The sequence below is a fragment of the Lolium perenne genome, chromosome 5, assembly GCF_019359855.2.
Source record: "Lolium perenne isolate Kyuss_39 chromosome 5, Kyuss_2.0, whole genome shotgun sequence".
Classification (NCBI taxonomy): domain Eukaryota; kingdom Viridiplantae; phylum Streptophyta; class Magnoliopsida; order Poales; family Poaceae; genus Lolium; species Lolium perenne.
In genome coordinates, this window is record NC_067248.2 from 251,684,314 (window position 1) to 251,701,740 (window position 17,427).

The 17,427-nt window shown below is 50.9% G+C and overlaps 1 protein-coding gene and 1 pseudogene across 1 annotated transcript; both read right to left on the bottom strand.

The window, feature by feature from the left end:
* Positions 1-4,676: 4,676 nt before the first annotated feature.
* LOC127302699 (uncharacterized) lies at positions 4,677-6,115 on the bottom strand (annotated as a pseudogene).
* A 113-nt stretch (positions 6,116-6,228) lies between these two features.
* On the bottom strand, positions 6,229-10,100 carry LOC127302698 (F-box/LRR-repeat protein 13). Its single transcript, XM_051333237.1, has 3 exons — positions 8,430-10,100; positions 8,176-8,319; positions 6,229-6,793 (listed from the first exon to the last, which is right to left on the bottom strand). Exons 1-3 carry the CDS (start codon positions 10,041-10,043, stop codon positions 6,410-6,412), a joined length of 2,142 nt encoding a protein of 713 aa, XP_051189197.1. The 5' UTR covers positions 10,044-10,100; the 3' UTR covers positions 6,229-6,409.
* Between the last annotated feature and the right edge of the window lie 7,327 nt (positions 10,101-17,427).

Here is a 17,427-nt window from a genome sequence, read left to right on the forward strand (position 1 = left end):
AGTAACCGGAAAATCTACACTACAACTACTTCTTCTTCTACAAGACCGATGCACGTACCGGCAATGGCGCGACGGTCCGGCGAAGCTCCGGTGAAGTAGAGGTCGACGAGCTAGCGGTTTCGAGCCTCCGATGACCACGAATCGGCGGCGGAGTTGATTTCCTGATCAACCGTGGCAATCTTGGTTCGAGGAGAGGTTTGGGATGGCGGCGCGCGGAGCTCACTGTGGCAAAGTTCGCCGGAGTTGAGATCCGTCGGGCGGCGCGGCGCGAGGAGGAAGATGAAGTGGTGAGGAGCGGTGAAAGAATGAAGAATTACCGAGCCGTGGGGTATTTATAGGCCACGCGCGGAGATTCGGGATTCGGATTCAACGGTGGAAACGGAACGGTCGCACCGTTGGATGGATGACACGTGTCTTAGGTCAAGTGCGGTAAAACGACGTGGAGGTAACTTAACCATGCACTCCCGAGATTTCCGGCTAAAGATTTGCATCTGCGGAAATTTAGCGCGGGAAAAAAGGAAGGTGTGCGCGGGGAAAGCGGAATCTCCGTTGCGATACCTTATCTGAAGACGAAGGATTTCCGAGTGAATGAACCCGGAATCAAGTAAAAGTTTTGAAGCTCTTCAAGATTCTCTTCGGATCCGAGCTGAATGAAGTCGGAGGAATGATGAATCTCGGAGAACTTCGGGGGCTACTGTTGTGGGTATACTTTATGGGTATATCAACGGCATGGCCTAGATCCGGCAAGCCCGGGTGGCCCATAGTTGGTGGTGAGGCATGTGGCCCATCGGGCGGCCCAGTTGCTGTAGATCATGAAGGATGAAGTCCAGCCCAGGAACGAGGAGCCGGATCTCAACCGACCTACAAAGGAGGCCGGATCCGTGGAGGCCCATAAAGTATCCGGATCCAGCACGACCTAGAAGGAAGGCGGATCCTTGACGTACACGGCAAGATATTGTACCGTAGTTAGGTAACTTGTATTCCGGCTAGGACTCTCCATGTAAACCCTAGATCTGTGCGCCTTTATAAGCCGGATCCTGGGAGCCCTAGAGGCACAACCACAACTCATTGTAACAACGCGAAAGCGCCCAGATAATTCCAGACAAGCAGCAGTAGGCCCTGTCATCGTGCAGGTGTTCCGAAGCTGGGTAACTCGTGTACCACCGTCCCGTGTGCACTCCGCCCTATGGCCCCTACTTCTTCTCCCCCTCGTGAGGATCCCTCCTCCGGGGTGCCGTCGAATAGGCAACGACACCCAGGATCCGACTTATATAGGCGCACGGATCTAGGGTTTCTACTGAGAGTCCTACCCGGAATACAACTTGCCTAACTACGGAATAATACATTGTCGTGCACGTCAAGGATCCGCCTATGCCTAATATGTCGTACTGGATCCGGCTTCCTTCATGGGCTTTTCCGGATCTGACTCCTGGCGCAGGTCGGGCTGGATCCGGCTCCTTGTTCCTGGGCTGGACATCTTTCATCTTCAATCAACAGCAACTCGGCCGCCCAGTGGGCCGTATGCCACCACCACCATCTGTGGGCCAGCCGGGCTTGCCGGATTTAGGCACTATCGATGGTACACCTATGAAGTATACCCACAACAGAGCGTGCACGCGAGGTGGCCATGGCGGTGTAGGAGTGCGACTCCTCGGGGTCGCGTTACAGTCGGTAGGACGACACGACGGTGCTACTGAAGGGTGGTGGAGGTCCGCCCGCGAGAGACGGTTGCCCTCTCACGACGGTTCGCCTCTGCGCGTGTTGACCTTGAGCGTTTGACATGCCGATGAAGTAATCGAAATGTTCTTTAGCCCCCTACCTGGCGTGCCAGCTATCGAGGGTTTCCGTATCCGAGAGGACACGGGTACCTCGTCGAGACCCTTGAGGTTATCAGACCACATGGGACTAGAAGCAACTTTCCAAGCTCAATATCGACATGGCGGAGCGGAAGAGTCGCAAGAATGACATGACAGAGAGAAAGACGATGTTTTACCCAGATTTAGGGCCCTCGTGGTGAGGTAAAACCCTAAGTCCTGCCTTGGAGTGGTATTGACCTTGCTCCAAGATCAGTATGGTGTACAAGGTAGTGCTTCTCTTCCCCAGATCTAGATGAGATCTGCTTTAGGTAGAAGACGATGACATCTAAAGAGCATCTAAGGGCTACTGGGGATCCGATCGGCATCCACCATTGACCAACTGCCCCTCCCTTTATAGCGGCCTTGGCCCTCCTCTCCAAGAAAACTTGACGGAGGGGAAACCACAAAATGGCCCAAGGAAGCGGACATCTGTCCCTAGCCTAACCATGGATTGGGTCCATGGCCACACCAACTTGCTTGGCTCACAGGGAGTGGTTGTGGACATGGGCGGATCCAGCTTGTTGGCAAGGGGGGCAGCTGCCCCCCCCCCCCAATTGGTAATTCTCCTTGTAATAGTACTTCTAAAGAGTGATTTGCCCCCACTTAAAAAGAAAATTTACACCTATAAGCATATTTTTGCCCCCTCTCAATTTTGATCTGGGTCCGCCACTGGTTGTGGACGATGTGACACCCCTGTTGTACTTGCACCGTCCATCCATAACATCTTCAAACTAGTAATGACATCCAGAAATAAATGCAAACTTCATCCCTGATGGAGCCCGTCCCCTTGCTTGTCGTAGCCTGAGTTGTAGCCGCCTCGCCCGCCATAGTCGTCACGCCCATGGCCGCGAGCGCCACCTCCGTTGTAGCCGCCACGGTGGAAGCCCTGATGCATGTAGGTGTTGTTCCCGTAGCCATGTTGCTGGCCGCCAGCACGACCTTGTTGCTGGCAGTAGTTATTGTACCCGTGGTCGCCGCCGCGAGGGCAGTCCCGGGCAAGATGGCCAGGGGCTCCGCAGGTGTAGCAGTTGCAAGAGCCGGAGGCGCCGTTGCTGGTGGTGTGGAGGATCTGCGGGCTTGCCTCGGCCTTGGCCTTGATTTTCTCCTCGGCGAGCTGCAACCTAGATTGGGCTTCCATGAAGCAGGGGAAGGGCTTCACGAGCTCCAGGAACTCCTGTTGGATCTTCAATTGATCGTCAAGGTCATTGGTGAGGTGCATCGTGAGCTTCTTCTCGGTGATCGGAGCATCGACATCAGCTAGCTGATCGACAATTCCCTTGAGTTTCCAGCAGTAGGCCACAACGCTCATGTCGCCCTGGACGGTGTTCTGAAATTGCTTTGAGAGGAGGATTCTCACACCCCTCGGCGTTGGCGGTGAAGAAGTGTGCCAGGGCCTTCAATCCTTCTAGGCGATGTAGGAACCAATGTCCGCCTGAAGAATGACGTCCTGCAGCTCGTCCGAGATGGACCGTAGATCCATAGGATGATGTCGACTTCGGCGGAGCGCCACTCCACGTCGGCAAGGTGAGGACCGGTTTCCTCCTCGGCATGATCCCAGGCATTGTACTTGGTGATGACGAAGAGGAAGTTCCGCCATTTGTTGTAATTGCCTTTGGCCATGTCGAGTTTGAACCTTTTTTTTTGCGAGTAACATAGGAACTTTGTTAACTAGCAAGAGTTACAAAACGATCATGATCCATGGCCTGAAGAATAGCATAAGGCCCAAAATCTAACCACATATATGTGCAATGTTCTGCTCGTGCCAAGTTTGCAAAGCAGTGGCTAACCCTAACCTAGGATCGTTCCACTTTAAAAATAAAACATAAACTCTATCACGACAAGATAAATTCTTAATCTCTGAAACAAGTGTATATATGTAGATCTGTGGCGTGTTGGAGAGCTAGCGGCTTCAATGAGCTTCGTGCAATCAGGTTCGATAATAGTCGACAGCTGACTGAATTGAAGAGCCAACTCATGTCCTTTCTATGCATGCACCTAGTTCAGCTTCAAGGGACGATTCACAATCGACTAGGTATCGGCAGACAGTGAAGATCGGTCGCCCAGCCTCATCACGGAGGGCCATTCCAGTGCTAGCCGAATGATCAGCCACTCGAAAAGAGCCATCAATCTTCAGTTTAACCCATGCAGCTAGAGGTTTATCCCAAGGTATAACAACGCCTTGTTTTTCTTGACGGGGAACAGGCAGGGTCCTGACTCCACTACTGGCTGCTTGCCCTTAATCAGAGTTTCAGGGCTAGCTTATCAGATGCAGGTAACTAATCAAGAAATGCTTCGAGCTCTCTTGATGTACCGCGTGATGTCCATGCCATTGGTGGTGGGAGGGGAGGGCACCAGCTGGATTGAGGTGTTGTCAAGGTGGCCGGCAAGCGGAACAGAGCTGGGGTGTTCATCATCGGAGGAGGAGAGGGGAATTGGCTCTGATAGCAAACTGAAGTTCAGAATTCACCAAATTTGCATTACTGAACCGTCAGGTATAAGTACATCAGATTACGACGGAAGCATGTGATCGTGCCGTGCGCATCCACATCGGATCACGTTAGACTTAAGTCTACTCTTCCTATAGGCTAGCTCAGGTAGTTCAAGGCAACGTTACATACATGGTTTCAGTTAGGTACAGTTACACTACAGAGATATGCTTCAACACAAACGAGAAGAACTCGCCGTGAAAGAGGAGAACGTGCCTGTGTAGGCTTCGCGCAGACGGCGTGGCCAATCTCGTGCTGGTGTGGTGCCCTCTCGAGGCCGTCAACGATGCGGTTGATGGAGTCGTCGATCTTTTTTTTTTTTTTTTTGAGGGGATCGGGAGGGGAAAAACCCCTACCTACATTTTATTAAAAAGGAACTAAGGCAGCTCAAGGAGTTACAAAACCAGACCAGACGCATAGCAACTAAGCATCAAGCTGCCCAATCTAAAAACCAGAAAGAAAGTGCAGTTTTCTCATCTTTCCTAGCTCTATGAGACCAGAGTTTACAAGTCTCCAAGCATTGCTGGGCTGTAACTTGAATTGGAGCATCGAGATCATCAAAAACCTTCCTATTTCTTGAAAGCCAGATGCTCCACAAAGATGCAGTAATCACCAAGTCCCAAGCTTTCTTTTTCTGAGCCACACATCTATCCCTGGCAATGTCAAAAATATCCGATAGCTCGGTAATACCGGCCAGGTCAATCCCTGGGAGAGCTAGGATTTGGGTTGTGTGATCACAAAACAGCGCAAAGTGCTCTACCGTCTCCCTTGCGTTGCCGGCGAGGAGCTCCTTGCCGCGGCGGCCGGCGAGGATAGCAGCCTCGTTCATGAGGTTGGTAAGGTCGGCCCTGCTGAACCCGGGCGTGCGCATGGCGACCACGACACGCGCAGGGGCCGTCGCGGTCGAGCTTCTTGTTTGTGGTGTGCACCCTGTGGATCTCCTCGCGGTTGTTCACGTCGGGCAGCCCGACGGTGCCCGACGGCAACCTGACGGTCGAAGCGGCCCGGGCGGAGCAGCGCGGAGCGGAGGATCTCCGGCCGGTTCGTGGCAGCGATCATGATGACGCCGCTGAACCCGTCCATCTCGGTGAGAAGCTGGTGCAGCATCTGCTCCCTCTCTGCACTGCTTGAACAATGAACACCATGGAGCAACACAGAGAAAAAACTCATATCCTAGTTGATCGAGCTGAACCCACCCACCGCCAGGCAGGTGAATCATAGCCTCTTCTTCCTAGTTTCCAACAGGGCTACCCGCACTAGCCTCTCCTCCAAAAAGGAAAGGTGAGCTGTACCCCCGCCGATGCCCGTGCGGCGCTTCCAGACTTCCAGTGCCCACGCACGATGCGTTCTGCTTCGCATTGCTGAACAGATCTGACCTACATCTTGATGAACTCCAACCTTGACAGCCAGAAGAATGGCCGAACATCTTGATGAACTCCAACCCTGATAGCCAGAAGAATGGCACGCCGGCCTTACCGGCAATCGCCTTCCGGCCTTACCGGCAATCGCCTTCGCCAGCAGCACACCCCTTCAGCCTTTGTGATCCTCCGCAGCAGGAAAGGGAAGCCAAGGACGTCCAGTTGGCCTCCGCCGACTGCAACGCGAAGTCGACAGCCTTCTCCCGAAGCTTACGGACCAGCGATTGTGCACGAAATTATCAAATACACTTACGAGTCTGCTAGAGCGGCTACTTTTGTAGTTTGGGTGCTTTCAGTGCTCAAGACGACCAAGAATGCCTCCCACCGCGAGCGTACTGGCAGCATGTTGGAGTAACAAAAGACAGAGCGAACCAGAGAGGGCTGGCGGCTGGCCAAGTGTATCAGGCTTATCAGCAGCAGCAGAAGCAAACAGCTGAGCGACAGAAAACAGGACACGCAACCAACGACTGCAAGGAATGAAACAAGTTGCAGCAATGAAATGTCTCAAAAGGCAAACAAGTAGTATCAGTTAACCATGCCTTACAGAAGCCGATACGTTGCTTAATGTTAACACAAATCTGAGAGACCATGCTTCATAGTTCGGAAATCGTTCCCCTTTCTCCACAGAAACTACACTCACATAACCAACCTATGCCACCGAAAATGGGTCATGGCAAGACAGATCTGCGCCTTTCTGGAAGTTCCAAGGTTTACCACCTTCAGGACCATTACTCTCAAGGACGTCAACTTCAGAGGAGACTTTACTCACCCTTTTCTTTAAAATCTCCCTCACCTTTGAAACCACCTCATCTTTGGGAAACGGTGTGAGCTTTGAATTGGCCAGCACAATTGTTGCAACCTCCAGCACACGAGCCCTCTGAAAGAAGAACTCGAGGAAGCCAACCCCGCTTGGCTCCCCCCTGAACTCACGGAGGCTCATCACCTTGATGCATGAGGCAACATTTTCAATGGGGCCAGACATCTCCCAGAACTTGCGGTTGAGGTAACGACTGGGTTTATCACACTTTTCACTCTGCAAAATTGACTAAATCAGTCAACATCTTCTGGGAAAGCATACGAGGAAGGTGCAATGACATGGTGAATAAAGGAAGCCTCAAATTTATGTCACATGGAACAAATACTATACATTAATTATACCCATGCATACCTAAATGCCAGATCTGCTATATATCACATATGTTGGGAGAAAATACAGATCAAGACTTTCATTACATTGATCAAACTAGAACAAAGCATCCAGTAGCCTACTAGAACAGGAAACAAAACGTTGTTGGTGTATAACAAAAGTAGATGGCTAGGCAAGAGTACAGCCTACCGTGGAGGTCTTAAACACCTAAACAGTTTGCCAAAAATAATCTTCGAACTAAATTTCCAAATGTGGTGGCACAACAAAATTACCAGAACATATGTCCTTACGTAAACAGATGAACTTGCATGTCGATAATTCTAAATTGTGTACTCTAGTTTGTGTGTAGAGACCACCTGATGGCTGAGAATACATGCCAATCCTTGGCCTCTTAGTTATAAAAATGGTCAACAACATATATGCTGGATCTGATTTGCAGAAGGGATAAGTCTACACTCCCATAGATGAAAGTAGCAGAACATACTAATTACCAAATAGCACATTCATCTGTTCACGCAGAGCAAAAAAGAAGAATTCTGTATGCGCTAACAAGATCTCATGATTATAATTCATGCATCACAAATTACGAGTAAAGGCTGCCAGACATGTTCTTCAATATGAATCTCCAGACATGAGCTACGAGGAATTAGTCGCAGATACATTGCTGATATGATGAAACTACTGTAGCATTCTAGCATCCATCAATACAGCATTATGGTATTCCATACCAAAACTGCCTCAAGAACCATCAACATGAATGTGCCAGTTTAGTAGTTTACTACTCCCTCCGTCCCATGAAAGATGTCTAGATACATTCAAATTTAGAGAAATCCAAGACATGTTTCATGGGACGGAGGGGGTATTGAACTTCATACTAGTGTGAGGAACACTTGAACAAGACATTCTGGACATGCTTAAAGAAGCGAATCATTAAATAAAATATACTGGGACGATTATCATTGTGCAACAAGAAAGTCTTACCAAATGTCATAAGCTTAGACAGATGAGCATTAAACCCTTCATAATTCTAATTGCGCATTCTAGTCTATGTATGTAGAACTTACGGTATGAAAATGTTACTTAAACTAGCTTGCATCACCATTCTTTCACATTACAGTGGGCAAAACCAAAAGACCACATATAGAGCTATCGCAATAAGCCAATAAATGTTGTATCCATCAATCAGAAACACTATGTACACTTAACCAATAACATGCAAGGAGTTCATAGAAATGTAATCAGAACATGGAACGGTGGGAAAAAAATACCATGATATGCAGTCTCTCTACATTGGGAAAGCATTTGAGGAAGGCAGGCACCATCTTGACGCTATTGTGAACTCCAAAACGCACAGTCAGACTCAGAACCTTCACGCTTGAGACAATGCTTCTTGTGCTCACCTTCATCCCAGGCTGGAATTCGCCCAATTCAAGACAGAAGACCACACAATTGTGTTATGGACCTACATTCTGGACATAATTGCTAATGGAACAAATAGAAAAACTGGGGACAGGAGATGTACCACAATGACGGTGTTTTGGATTTGTAGGAGCTGACCTGGCTCCAAGAATCCAAATGAGTTCAGCCTGGGAGCATCGCCAATCCTAACTCGGGTGCAGAAACCTCGTGGTGCTCTGCATCGATACAGGACGAGCCGCTCGAGGCGTGGAGCCTTCACCACTGCAAAGTCATCCATCATCGAAAAGCAAATTTGCACGCACCGGAGGGTCGGGCTGACTAGGTGGAGACGCAACCCTTCCACGACTCCCAGGATGTTGAGGATTTCCAGTTTGATGCACCTGGCGATGAGGTAGTCAGCTTCACGATGGTGGTCCATGCGGACGCAGCAGATGCCGAGTTCGCGGAGTTCGGGAAAGAGGACACCACGCAGGGCGGAAATATGAGGCAACTTCCATTGGCCAAGGTAGAGGCGGGTAAGGGTGGTGATGCTGAAGAAAGTGGCGGGGAGGGGCACCTGGTGCAGCCACTTGTGGTTGACCAGGACGAGCTCTTGGACGCCCTTGGCGGCGAGGAGCTGTAGCCAGCGCGCGAGCTGGGGAAGGCACGAATTCATATTGCAGCAGATGAGGTGGACGCATCTGAAGGGCCCCGGGTGAGCTTCGAGGATGCTGGAGACGGCGGCGATGATGGCGGCTGGGGTGGGGCAGATGCCTTGCCTTTCGGGCAGGAGGTGGGCGTCCATCAGGATGAGCGGTGTGCTGAGCCAGATCGCTCGCCAGAGTGTGGAGAGGACAGCGGTGCGCGCGGCGTCCTTGATGGGGAGGCGGGAGACAATTTCGCGCCGGAGCTGGCAAGAGAGACGGCTCATGTGGTCGACGCCGTCGGTGGAGGCGAGGACGGGCGGAAGCCGCCGGGCGTCGTCAACAGGAAACTTGGGGAGGTTGGAGTAGATGTTCCGTAGCGTGTACTCCGTGGCTTGGTCCACCTTGTGCGGGTCGCAGCCCTTGCGCCGCAGGTGGGCCGCCGACTCGGGGTCCAAGTTGGTGAACGGCGATAATTTCGTGACCAGGTCGTCGTCGGAGGGGGCGAGGACGGGCGGGTCAGAGCCCTTGCGCCGCAGGTCCGCCTCCGCCGCGGGGTCCAAGTTGGTGAACGGCGATAGTTTGGCGACCAGGACGTCGTCGGAGGCGGCGAGGACAGGCGGCTCGCAGCTCTTGCGCCGCAGGTCCGCCTCCGCCGCGGGCTCCATGTTGGTGAACGGCGAGAGTTTGGCGACCAGGACGTCGTCGGAGGCGGCGAGGACGGGCGGCTCGCGGCTCTTGCGCCGCAGGTCCGCCTCCGCCGCGGGCTCCATGTTGGTGAAAGGCGAGATTTTGGCGACCAGGACATCGTCGGAGGCGGCGAGGGCGGGCGGGTCGCAGCTCTTGCGCCGCAAGTCGGCCTGGGCCGAGGGCTCCATGTTGGTGAACTGTCTCCGCCCATCCATGGCCGACGGCGGCGAGAGTTTGTTGATCAGTAGGAGCCGCCAGATATTTCGCCAGCGTGAGGAGAGGGCGGCGGTGCGCGCGGCTTCCCTCATGGGGAGGCAGGAGACGATTCGGCAACGGATCTCGTGGGGGAGAGAGCTCATGCGGTCGACGCCGTCGGAGGCGGCGAGAAAGGTCTGGTCGTCCATGGCCGACGGCGGCGAGGGTTTGGTTGGTTGGGGTTTCTGAGTGGTGCCATTTCTGATGGTGAGTGGTATATATAGCTCTATTCTGTGGTGGACCTTTCTGGGGTTCCATTGTTTAGCTGGGCCAAATTCCTACAGGCCAGGAGCGGACTGGGAACCCCTTATAAAATGCAAAATGCAAATTTGTTGTTACCTACTGTATCTCACCGTGGGCAAAAAAAACCGATGACCAAGACCGAAACCAGAAAGACCGAGATCGAACCCGAAAAGACAGAGACCAAAATGACCGATTAAATAGGTAGAAAGTTTTATAGATCGAATTAAGTTTGGTCAATTCGGTCATGTTGTTCTGAGTAACCGAATAGACCGAATTGACCGAATTTTACGTAAGACCGTCCCAATCTTTAGATTTTGTGATATGCGTGAGATGTGATATTGTTGAATGTTCATAAATTTCTCTAGCGTTGTTACATTTTTGTTTCGATTGTTCAACAATTATTCGTGCCAATTGATAATAATATATGCAATGAAAAAAACATCCAAAAAACATCTAAAATATTGCCAACCTTTTACTAAATAATGTCTAAGTTTTGCGTTGATAACGTCGGCCACACTGTTCGGTCATGACCGAACCCGAATCCGAATTATTGGGTACCCGAATTTGTCGGGTGGTAAAATTAACAAGTATATTTCGGTTATCATTTTTTCTGACCGGATTTGAAATAGACCGAAATACAAAAACCGAATTTTCGGTCATGACCGAATGCCCACCCCTAACTGTATCTACTAATAGCAGCGCACTTCCCCCTGTGTCGCACCCCAAGCGGCACCGGGGGCGAAACCTAGCGCCGCCCTCGACCTCCTCCCTACAGGCCCACCTCGCTGCCGTTGTCGTCGGCCTTCGCGCCGCGGTGGCGGTGGCCCCCCGCTGCCAAATGGTGTCGGGGCCCGTCTCGGGGTAGCGTGCGCGGGCGCCGAGCTTGGCTAGGGCGACGGCGGCGGTTCGCGGGCGCAAGGACACCGGAGCGGCGGCTCCGGGACCGTCGGGTGGCGGATCGGGGGCTTGTGCGCCCGGATCTGATGGGGAGGCGGGCCGCAGCGGCGACTCGGTAGATGCGGCGGCGCTCGGGCCATGTGGATGGCCGGGCGGCGATGCGGTGCGGGGATGGTCCCCTCGGTGGCAGAGGGGCTGGTGGCGAAGCGGTAGGGACGGCGGGTAGACCGGCAGCATGACGGGTGCATCGGCGGCACCAGTTCCGGCGACGGCCATGCGGGCCCGCTCGGGCCGGATCTGGCTACGTGTGGCCGCGTCCCAGATGCGCTGCTCCGTCGCGAGTTGCTACGGGGCTCCATGTGGTGCCTTGTCAGCGGCAAGATCTGGTGGCTCCATTCGGTCATCCCGTGACTGGCATGCCGTGTGCGTCTGATACGTCCCAAACGTATCTATAATTTTTGATGCTCCATGCTTGTTTTGTTACAATTCTTATATGTTTTATGTGTACTTTTTCACATTTTTTAGCATTTTCTGGGACTAACCTATTAACGCAGTGTCGCAGTGCTAGTTCCTATTTTCTCTTGTTTTGTGTTTCAGAAAAGTTGTACATGAAAGTTTCTCGGAATTGGACGAAACAAAATCCCAGAGTCTTATTTTTTCGGGATGAAGACGGAGCCAAAAGGACACGCGCAGGAGAGCTGCCACGTGGCAGTACATAGGGCAGGCGCAGCCCCACCCTTGGTCGTGCCTGGCCCATGTACTGGCGCCTCGTCGCCTCGTTTGCTCCGCCCTTCCGCCTATTTATTCCTCGTATCGGAAAAACCCCAAGAACCAGACCCTCCGTCCACGAAAAGTTCCGTAGCCGCCGTCATCGCTGAAACCAAGTTTTGGGGGACAGAAGTCTCTGTTCCGGCACCCTGCCGGGACGGGGAAGTGCCCCGGAGCCATCGCCATCGACTCCACCGCCTCCACTTCGACTCCATGATGGTCTGTGAGTAGTTCCCGCAGGGACTATGGGTTCTTGGCTGTAGGTAGATGGTACTCTCTCCCATGTGCTTCAATACAATGATCTCATGAGCTGCCTTACATGATTGAGATCCATATGATGTAATCAGTGTTGTGTTTGTTGGTTTCCGATGGATTGATCATTATGTTCAGTATATCTTATAAGTTTGTGAAGTATTTGTTGCTGCAATATTGTTATGTCTAATGCTTGTCACTAGTGCACGAGTGGCATGATCTTAGATCTAGTCTCTATAACAGTTGCTTAGATTGTATCTACAAATTGTATGCACATGTCTTTGTCCGGAACCCGAGGCCCCGAAGTGACCTCGAATTGGGATAACCGAAGGGGATGGCTTTGATATGAGGATCACATGCTTTCACCAAGTGTTAATGCTTTGCTCTGGTGCTCTATTAAAAGGAGTATCTTAATTACCAGTAGTTTCCCTTAAGGCCCGCTGCAAACGGGCTGGTAGGACAAAAGATATTACGCAAGTTTCTCATTGCGAGCACGTATGACTATATATGGAAAACATGCATACGATATTAATAGACTGGATATTTCGTCTTAATGCTATCCACGCCCCCGCCCTGGTCGTCCGGCACACCGCATCCTCCTCGCCGGAAGCCACACCCACTGCTTCCTCCTCGTCGAGCCACCCACGGGCAGGATTAAGGGGGTTTTCCTTCGACCCTTGGCGTTGACTTCCCCAACGACCCTGCGTGGAGCCGGCGGCCACCACGCCGACATCCTCGACGACGCTGCGCGGAGCCGGTGGCCACATCGACGCCCTTCCCCACAACCTGCGTGGCGCCATCGGCTCCTGCGCTGGCCTCCGCCACCTCCAGGTGGTCTTCGGCGACCACCGCACCCCCCACCCACCCTCCTGATGGCGCCCACCGTGCGGCCCAGATCCGACCGGCAGACCACCCGCGGCATCTTCGCCCACCGTCCGGCAACAAGCTGGAGCATGGGGGCGCGAGCATGGTTACTGCCATCGGTGGGGAGCATGGGGGCTGCGCGGGGGATGAACGGGCGGCGAGGCAGTGGGCATGTGACTCGTGCAGCCGTTGGCCGCACCAGAGCGGGCGCCTAGATGCAGTCTGCCGGTGGCCGGAACTTGTGCCATGACCTGCACATGGTGGTTTAGGGGGAGGGGCTAGATTTCCTTGTCTCCATCGGCGTCCGGCCTCCAGTTTCGACTGCTGCGCTCTGGTGGGAGGCACGGCACGGCCCTCTCGCCCTCCCCCTCTACCTCTCTTCTTTTCTTATGCAGTTCTTTTGGACAACATTTTCTAGATCCGTTGGTTCTTTTGTTCCCAGATTGTGATTCGGAGCAAATTAGATAAGCTGTTGCTAAAGTGTGATAGATTTATAACTTAGCCTAGCTTCTACATTTCTGATCTTTTCATTTGAAGAACGGCAAGATGTAGTGTGTTACATTGCTTTGAAGAGTGATGCTCATTGCCTTAATCTTCCTAAATGTTCCCAGATTTGTGTGGAGTAAGTATTTTGGTGGATGTCAACAAACATTTCGGTTGATTTCTTTGTCATGCAATTCATGTTAATAAATGATATCTTGCTACGTAAGCACATGTGACTACTAGTAATAATAAATCCGCTAGGCTTGTTTTCTCTTTATCTAGTTCTTAAGAAGAGACAAGAGAATTTTATGGTCGATATACTTTTAGCAACACAAGCCTTCTTAATTGATTTTTTCTTTGTCAATATGGTGGATTCTCTACAATTTGCTTATGTCCATATTTGCTTATGAAATGTTTTCATTTTGTTGTCCAAGATGTGTCTATGTTAATGCCCCAAGAAGGTTATTGTGGCTTTCAAGTGCCCTCTTTAGTTTTCTTTGCTTGGCAGTGAGAATTAGGTAGTACTTGGTATTCTCTCATCTTCTTACACCTGGAAAGAAAGTTAGAAGTTAAAATAGAAAGTAATATGGTGTAAATACGGCGCTTCATTTGAACAGAGCACTTAATAATTTGAATCGGGGTGCTGAACCTGCCTTATAATGGGTGCTGAATCGAGCTCTGCCTTGGTTTCTCTGACCTTTCCTTTAGCGCATCTCCAGCGGCGCGACGCATTTTAGTGTCCGCGCGCGTCCGTTTGCGTCGCGCAGCGGACGCTGCAATGACCGTTTTCGTCCGCGTGTCCGTTTGCGTCTGGGGTTGGCTCCAGCGGCCCGACGCATTTTTTTTTCTCTTTTTCATTTCAACATACTTCCAAATATTACAAATTAGAAGATTATTTTACACAAACTAATACATAGTTTGGAACATGGTTTACACAAACTAATACATAGTTTGCACCATGGTGGACACAAATATAAATATTTTAAAAATAGAAACCAGTTGTGTTGATTTCCGTATGTTCGCTGCCAAGAAAGAACATTCGAGGGCACACCCAGTCACCCAAACTGGAAAATCCAGCGGGAGGATTGACGGTGCCCTTGTTGGTTCTACCGATGGCGAACAGACAGAAACCTTCCACTACTGGCTTCGTCTGGCCCGTAGCCAGATTCGCTGCAAAGAAAGAACACTCTACGTTCTAACTATCGGAGTCCGACTCGGATTCGCCGGTGTGGTAGTGCCTGCGGCAGGCCGTGTCGTCGAAGACCTTGACGACCATCTCACCGTCTCCCTCGTAGAGGAAGGTGAGCTAGCAGCCGGGCTCGAGCGCCAGGTCACGGGCGAACTTGCCCCACCCGGTGTGCAAGTACATCTTGCCCTGCCCGTCGAACAGGACCTCCACGGCCCAGCGGCAGAAGTTGCAGCTGGCCTCCCGTAGCTGCAAATGCGTCGGCTCGACGCCGTCGATGAACTCGGCGAACTTGTCCGGGAGACGCTTGATGTCGAGCGGGTCGTCGTCGATGCGGAGGAGGAACTCGAAGCAGCGTCCCTCCACGTCGGAGGAAGACGAAGAGGGCGCAGGCGACGACGAGCGTGGGGCGGTAGCTGCTCCACCACGGCGGCCCCTGCCCCGTCCCCGGGGCCGTCCAGGGCCGCGGCCTCGACCGCCTCGCCGGCCACCAGGACCCGCCATGGTCTTCCTCGCGGGGCTGGCTGCGTCGCAGGAACACCTAGGCGGCGGAACGTTGGAGCTTTGTGGCGGCTAGGGTTTCTATGGAGGAGTGGATGAGGTAGAAGAAGGCGCGGCCCCTTTATATAGGCCGGAGGCATGCGGTGGCCGAGCGGGACACGTGGCGACGCCATTAACGTGGTTGGCGGAGGTGGGCTGCGGCCGCTCGGCAGCCGAGGCATTGCCATTAACGTGGCGCAGACTGCCGAAGCGACGCAGCGGCGCCAGTCGCAGCCGCGTTTGAGAAGACGCATCGACGCAGGGTCGCTGCCAGGCGGGCCCGACGAAACGTCCGCCGGATACGAGCGGACACTTTCGGCGTCCGCGCAGTGTCCGCGGAGACGCATCCGAGGCGCATATTTGGGCCAGGTTTGCGTCTCCGCGGACGGCCCGGTCACTTTGCGTCGCCCCGCTGAAGAGGGTGCCAGACGCATTTCCGGTCACGGCGGACGAAAACGACCATTTGCGTCGCGCCGCTGGAGATGCCCTTAGCGTAAAATGTGACATTGCTTCAACCTAGGTAATGATTTCCATGTCGAGTTATGTTCGTTGCTGAAGATTTAAGTTTATGTGAGTATACTTTAGAGGAAACTAGATAAGTTTGTTTGGAAGGTGATTGTGTTGTCCATCAAATTTAGATCATGTGGAAGTCTGCTCCAAGTTCTTGGTAACATTTTCAATCCATGTATGCTCTGTGGTTCTCTCCTTAGGGTACTTAAATTCTTGTCATGAGATCCTTATAGTTGATGCTAAATAATTCTAATCTGTAGCATCTTTTCAAGGAGAACACTTGGTGTCGAATTCATGTTTCAAGATGGATGATACGAGTTGCTGAATGAAGTCTCACACTCGTGTTTATTCCTAATGCATATGGTTTGTCCTTGTAGTGAAGTTAGTAACAGCTGGCTGCTGGTACTAAATGAATACATAGGATGAATCTTAACCAACTACTTTGTTCCATTTTTTTTTGGACCCTGGCTACGGCTGGCTTATGCCAGCCTGAACAACTTTATTATCGGCAAAATGAACAGGGATCACTACAAGATTTTTGAGCCAGAGATTTTCTCAATTCTAGATAATGTTTGTCCAAGGATATAGAACTGGATGCTTATCAATTTCAACCAGGGCTGGGTGCTTAATTACCAAGTTGCTCTGTGGTGTTGAATTGTGGGTGCTTAACAAATTTCTCTGAGGTGCTGAACCATGTGAGTACTTAACACGTTACTCTGTGGTGCTGAATCTGCTTGTTCCACTAACCAGGTTGAGTACCCGGACTATAGATTCTCTATGTACACTAGTAGAAAAAGAGGCTTCCGTCCACCCCTATTAGTCCCGGAAATATTCGAACCACGACTAAAGGGGCTTTAGTCGCGGTTCGGGAGGCGACCCGCGACTAATGCTCCATCCGACACGAAAGGGAACCCCTTTAGTCGCGGTTGGTAACACCAACCGGGACTAAAGGGCTATGGAGGGATGCGGCCGGCGGAAAAACCTTTAGTCCCGGTTGGGGACACCAACCACACCAACCGCGACTAAAGGGTAGTCGCGGTTGGTGTGGTTGGTGTCCCCAACCGGGACTAAAGGTTTTTCCGAGTTTTTTTACTCCCACGCACCCTGCAACCCCCCCCCCCCCAGTGGATCGCCTTTTTTGTTTTGTAAAATACAAAAGAAAATGATAGAAAATTCAAAAAAAATTCATATTCTTGTATGTTATGCAACCTACTATTCGGAGAAATTAAGAAATTCGAATTTTCACTTTTTTGCAAAAAATGTTTAAAAATGGTAAAATCGCAATAACTTTTGCATACGACGTCGGAAAAAAACGTATAATATATCAAAAAATCCTGGGAAAAAGTTACATCCGAATTCACCCGGGTTTACCCGGTTAGCCAATTTTTAGATTCTCAAAATTCCAAATGAAAATATGAAAGCAGGAAGATTTTAGTTTTTGCTATAAATTATGGATTTTATATTTTTATTTTTTTTAAAAAAAATAAAATTAATAATTGCATCTAACATAAAGATTACTATTACTTTTACCCAATTTTAAGATTTTCAAATTTTTAGGTTTTAGGTTTGGCAAAAAAAATATTTAAAAAATAAAAATTTCAAAAAATTAAAAAGTTATTGTTTATTTATTTATTCACAATTATTATTACATCATTATTTTTGTTTATGAAAAAAAATTATTTGAAATTCAAACAATAAAAAAATGTGACATCGACCAACATGTTAATAGGACTAGTAGAATGCCCGTGCTTCGCCACGGCCCTTTAACGTAGTGTCAAATGCATAAACGT

What these genes read in the sequence shown, in the direction of transcription:
- LOC127302698 (XM_051333237.1), bottom strand. Translation starts at nt 10,043, where the DNA reads ATGGACGACCAGACCTTTCTCGCCGCCTCCGACGGCGTCGACCGCATG. An exon ending in TCCAAAACACCGTCATTGTG is followed by an intron (nt 8,320 to 8,429) that starts GTACATCTCCTG and finishes GGCGAATTCCAG; the next exon opens with CCTGGGATGAAGGTGAGCAC. An exon ending in TAGAGAGACTGCATATCATG is followed by an intron (nt 6,794 to 8,175) that starts GTATTTTTTTCC and finishes TCAATTTTGCAG; the next exon opens with AGTGAAAAGTGTGATAAACC.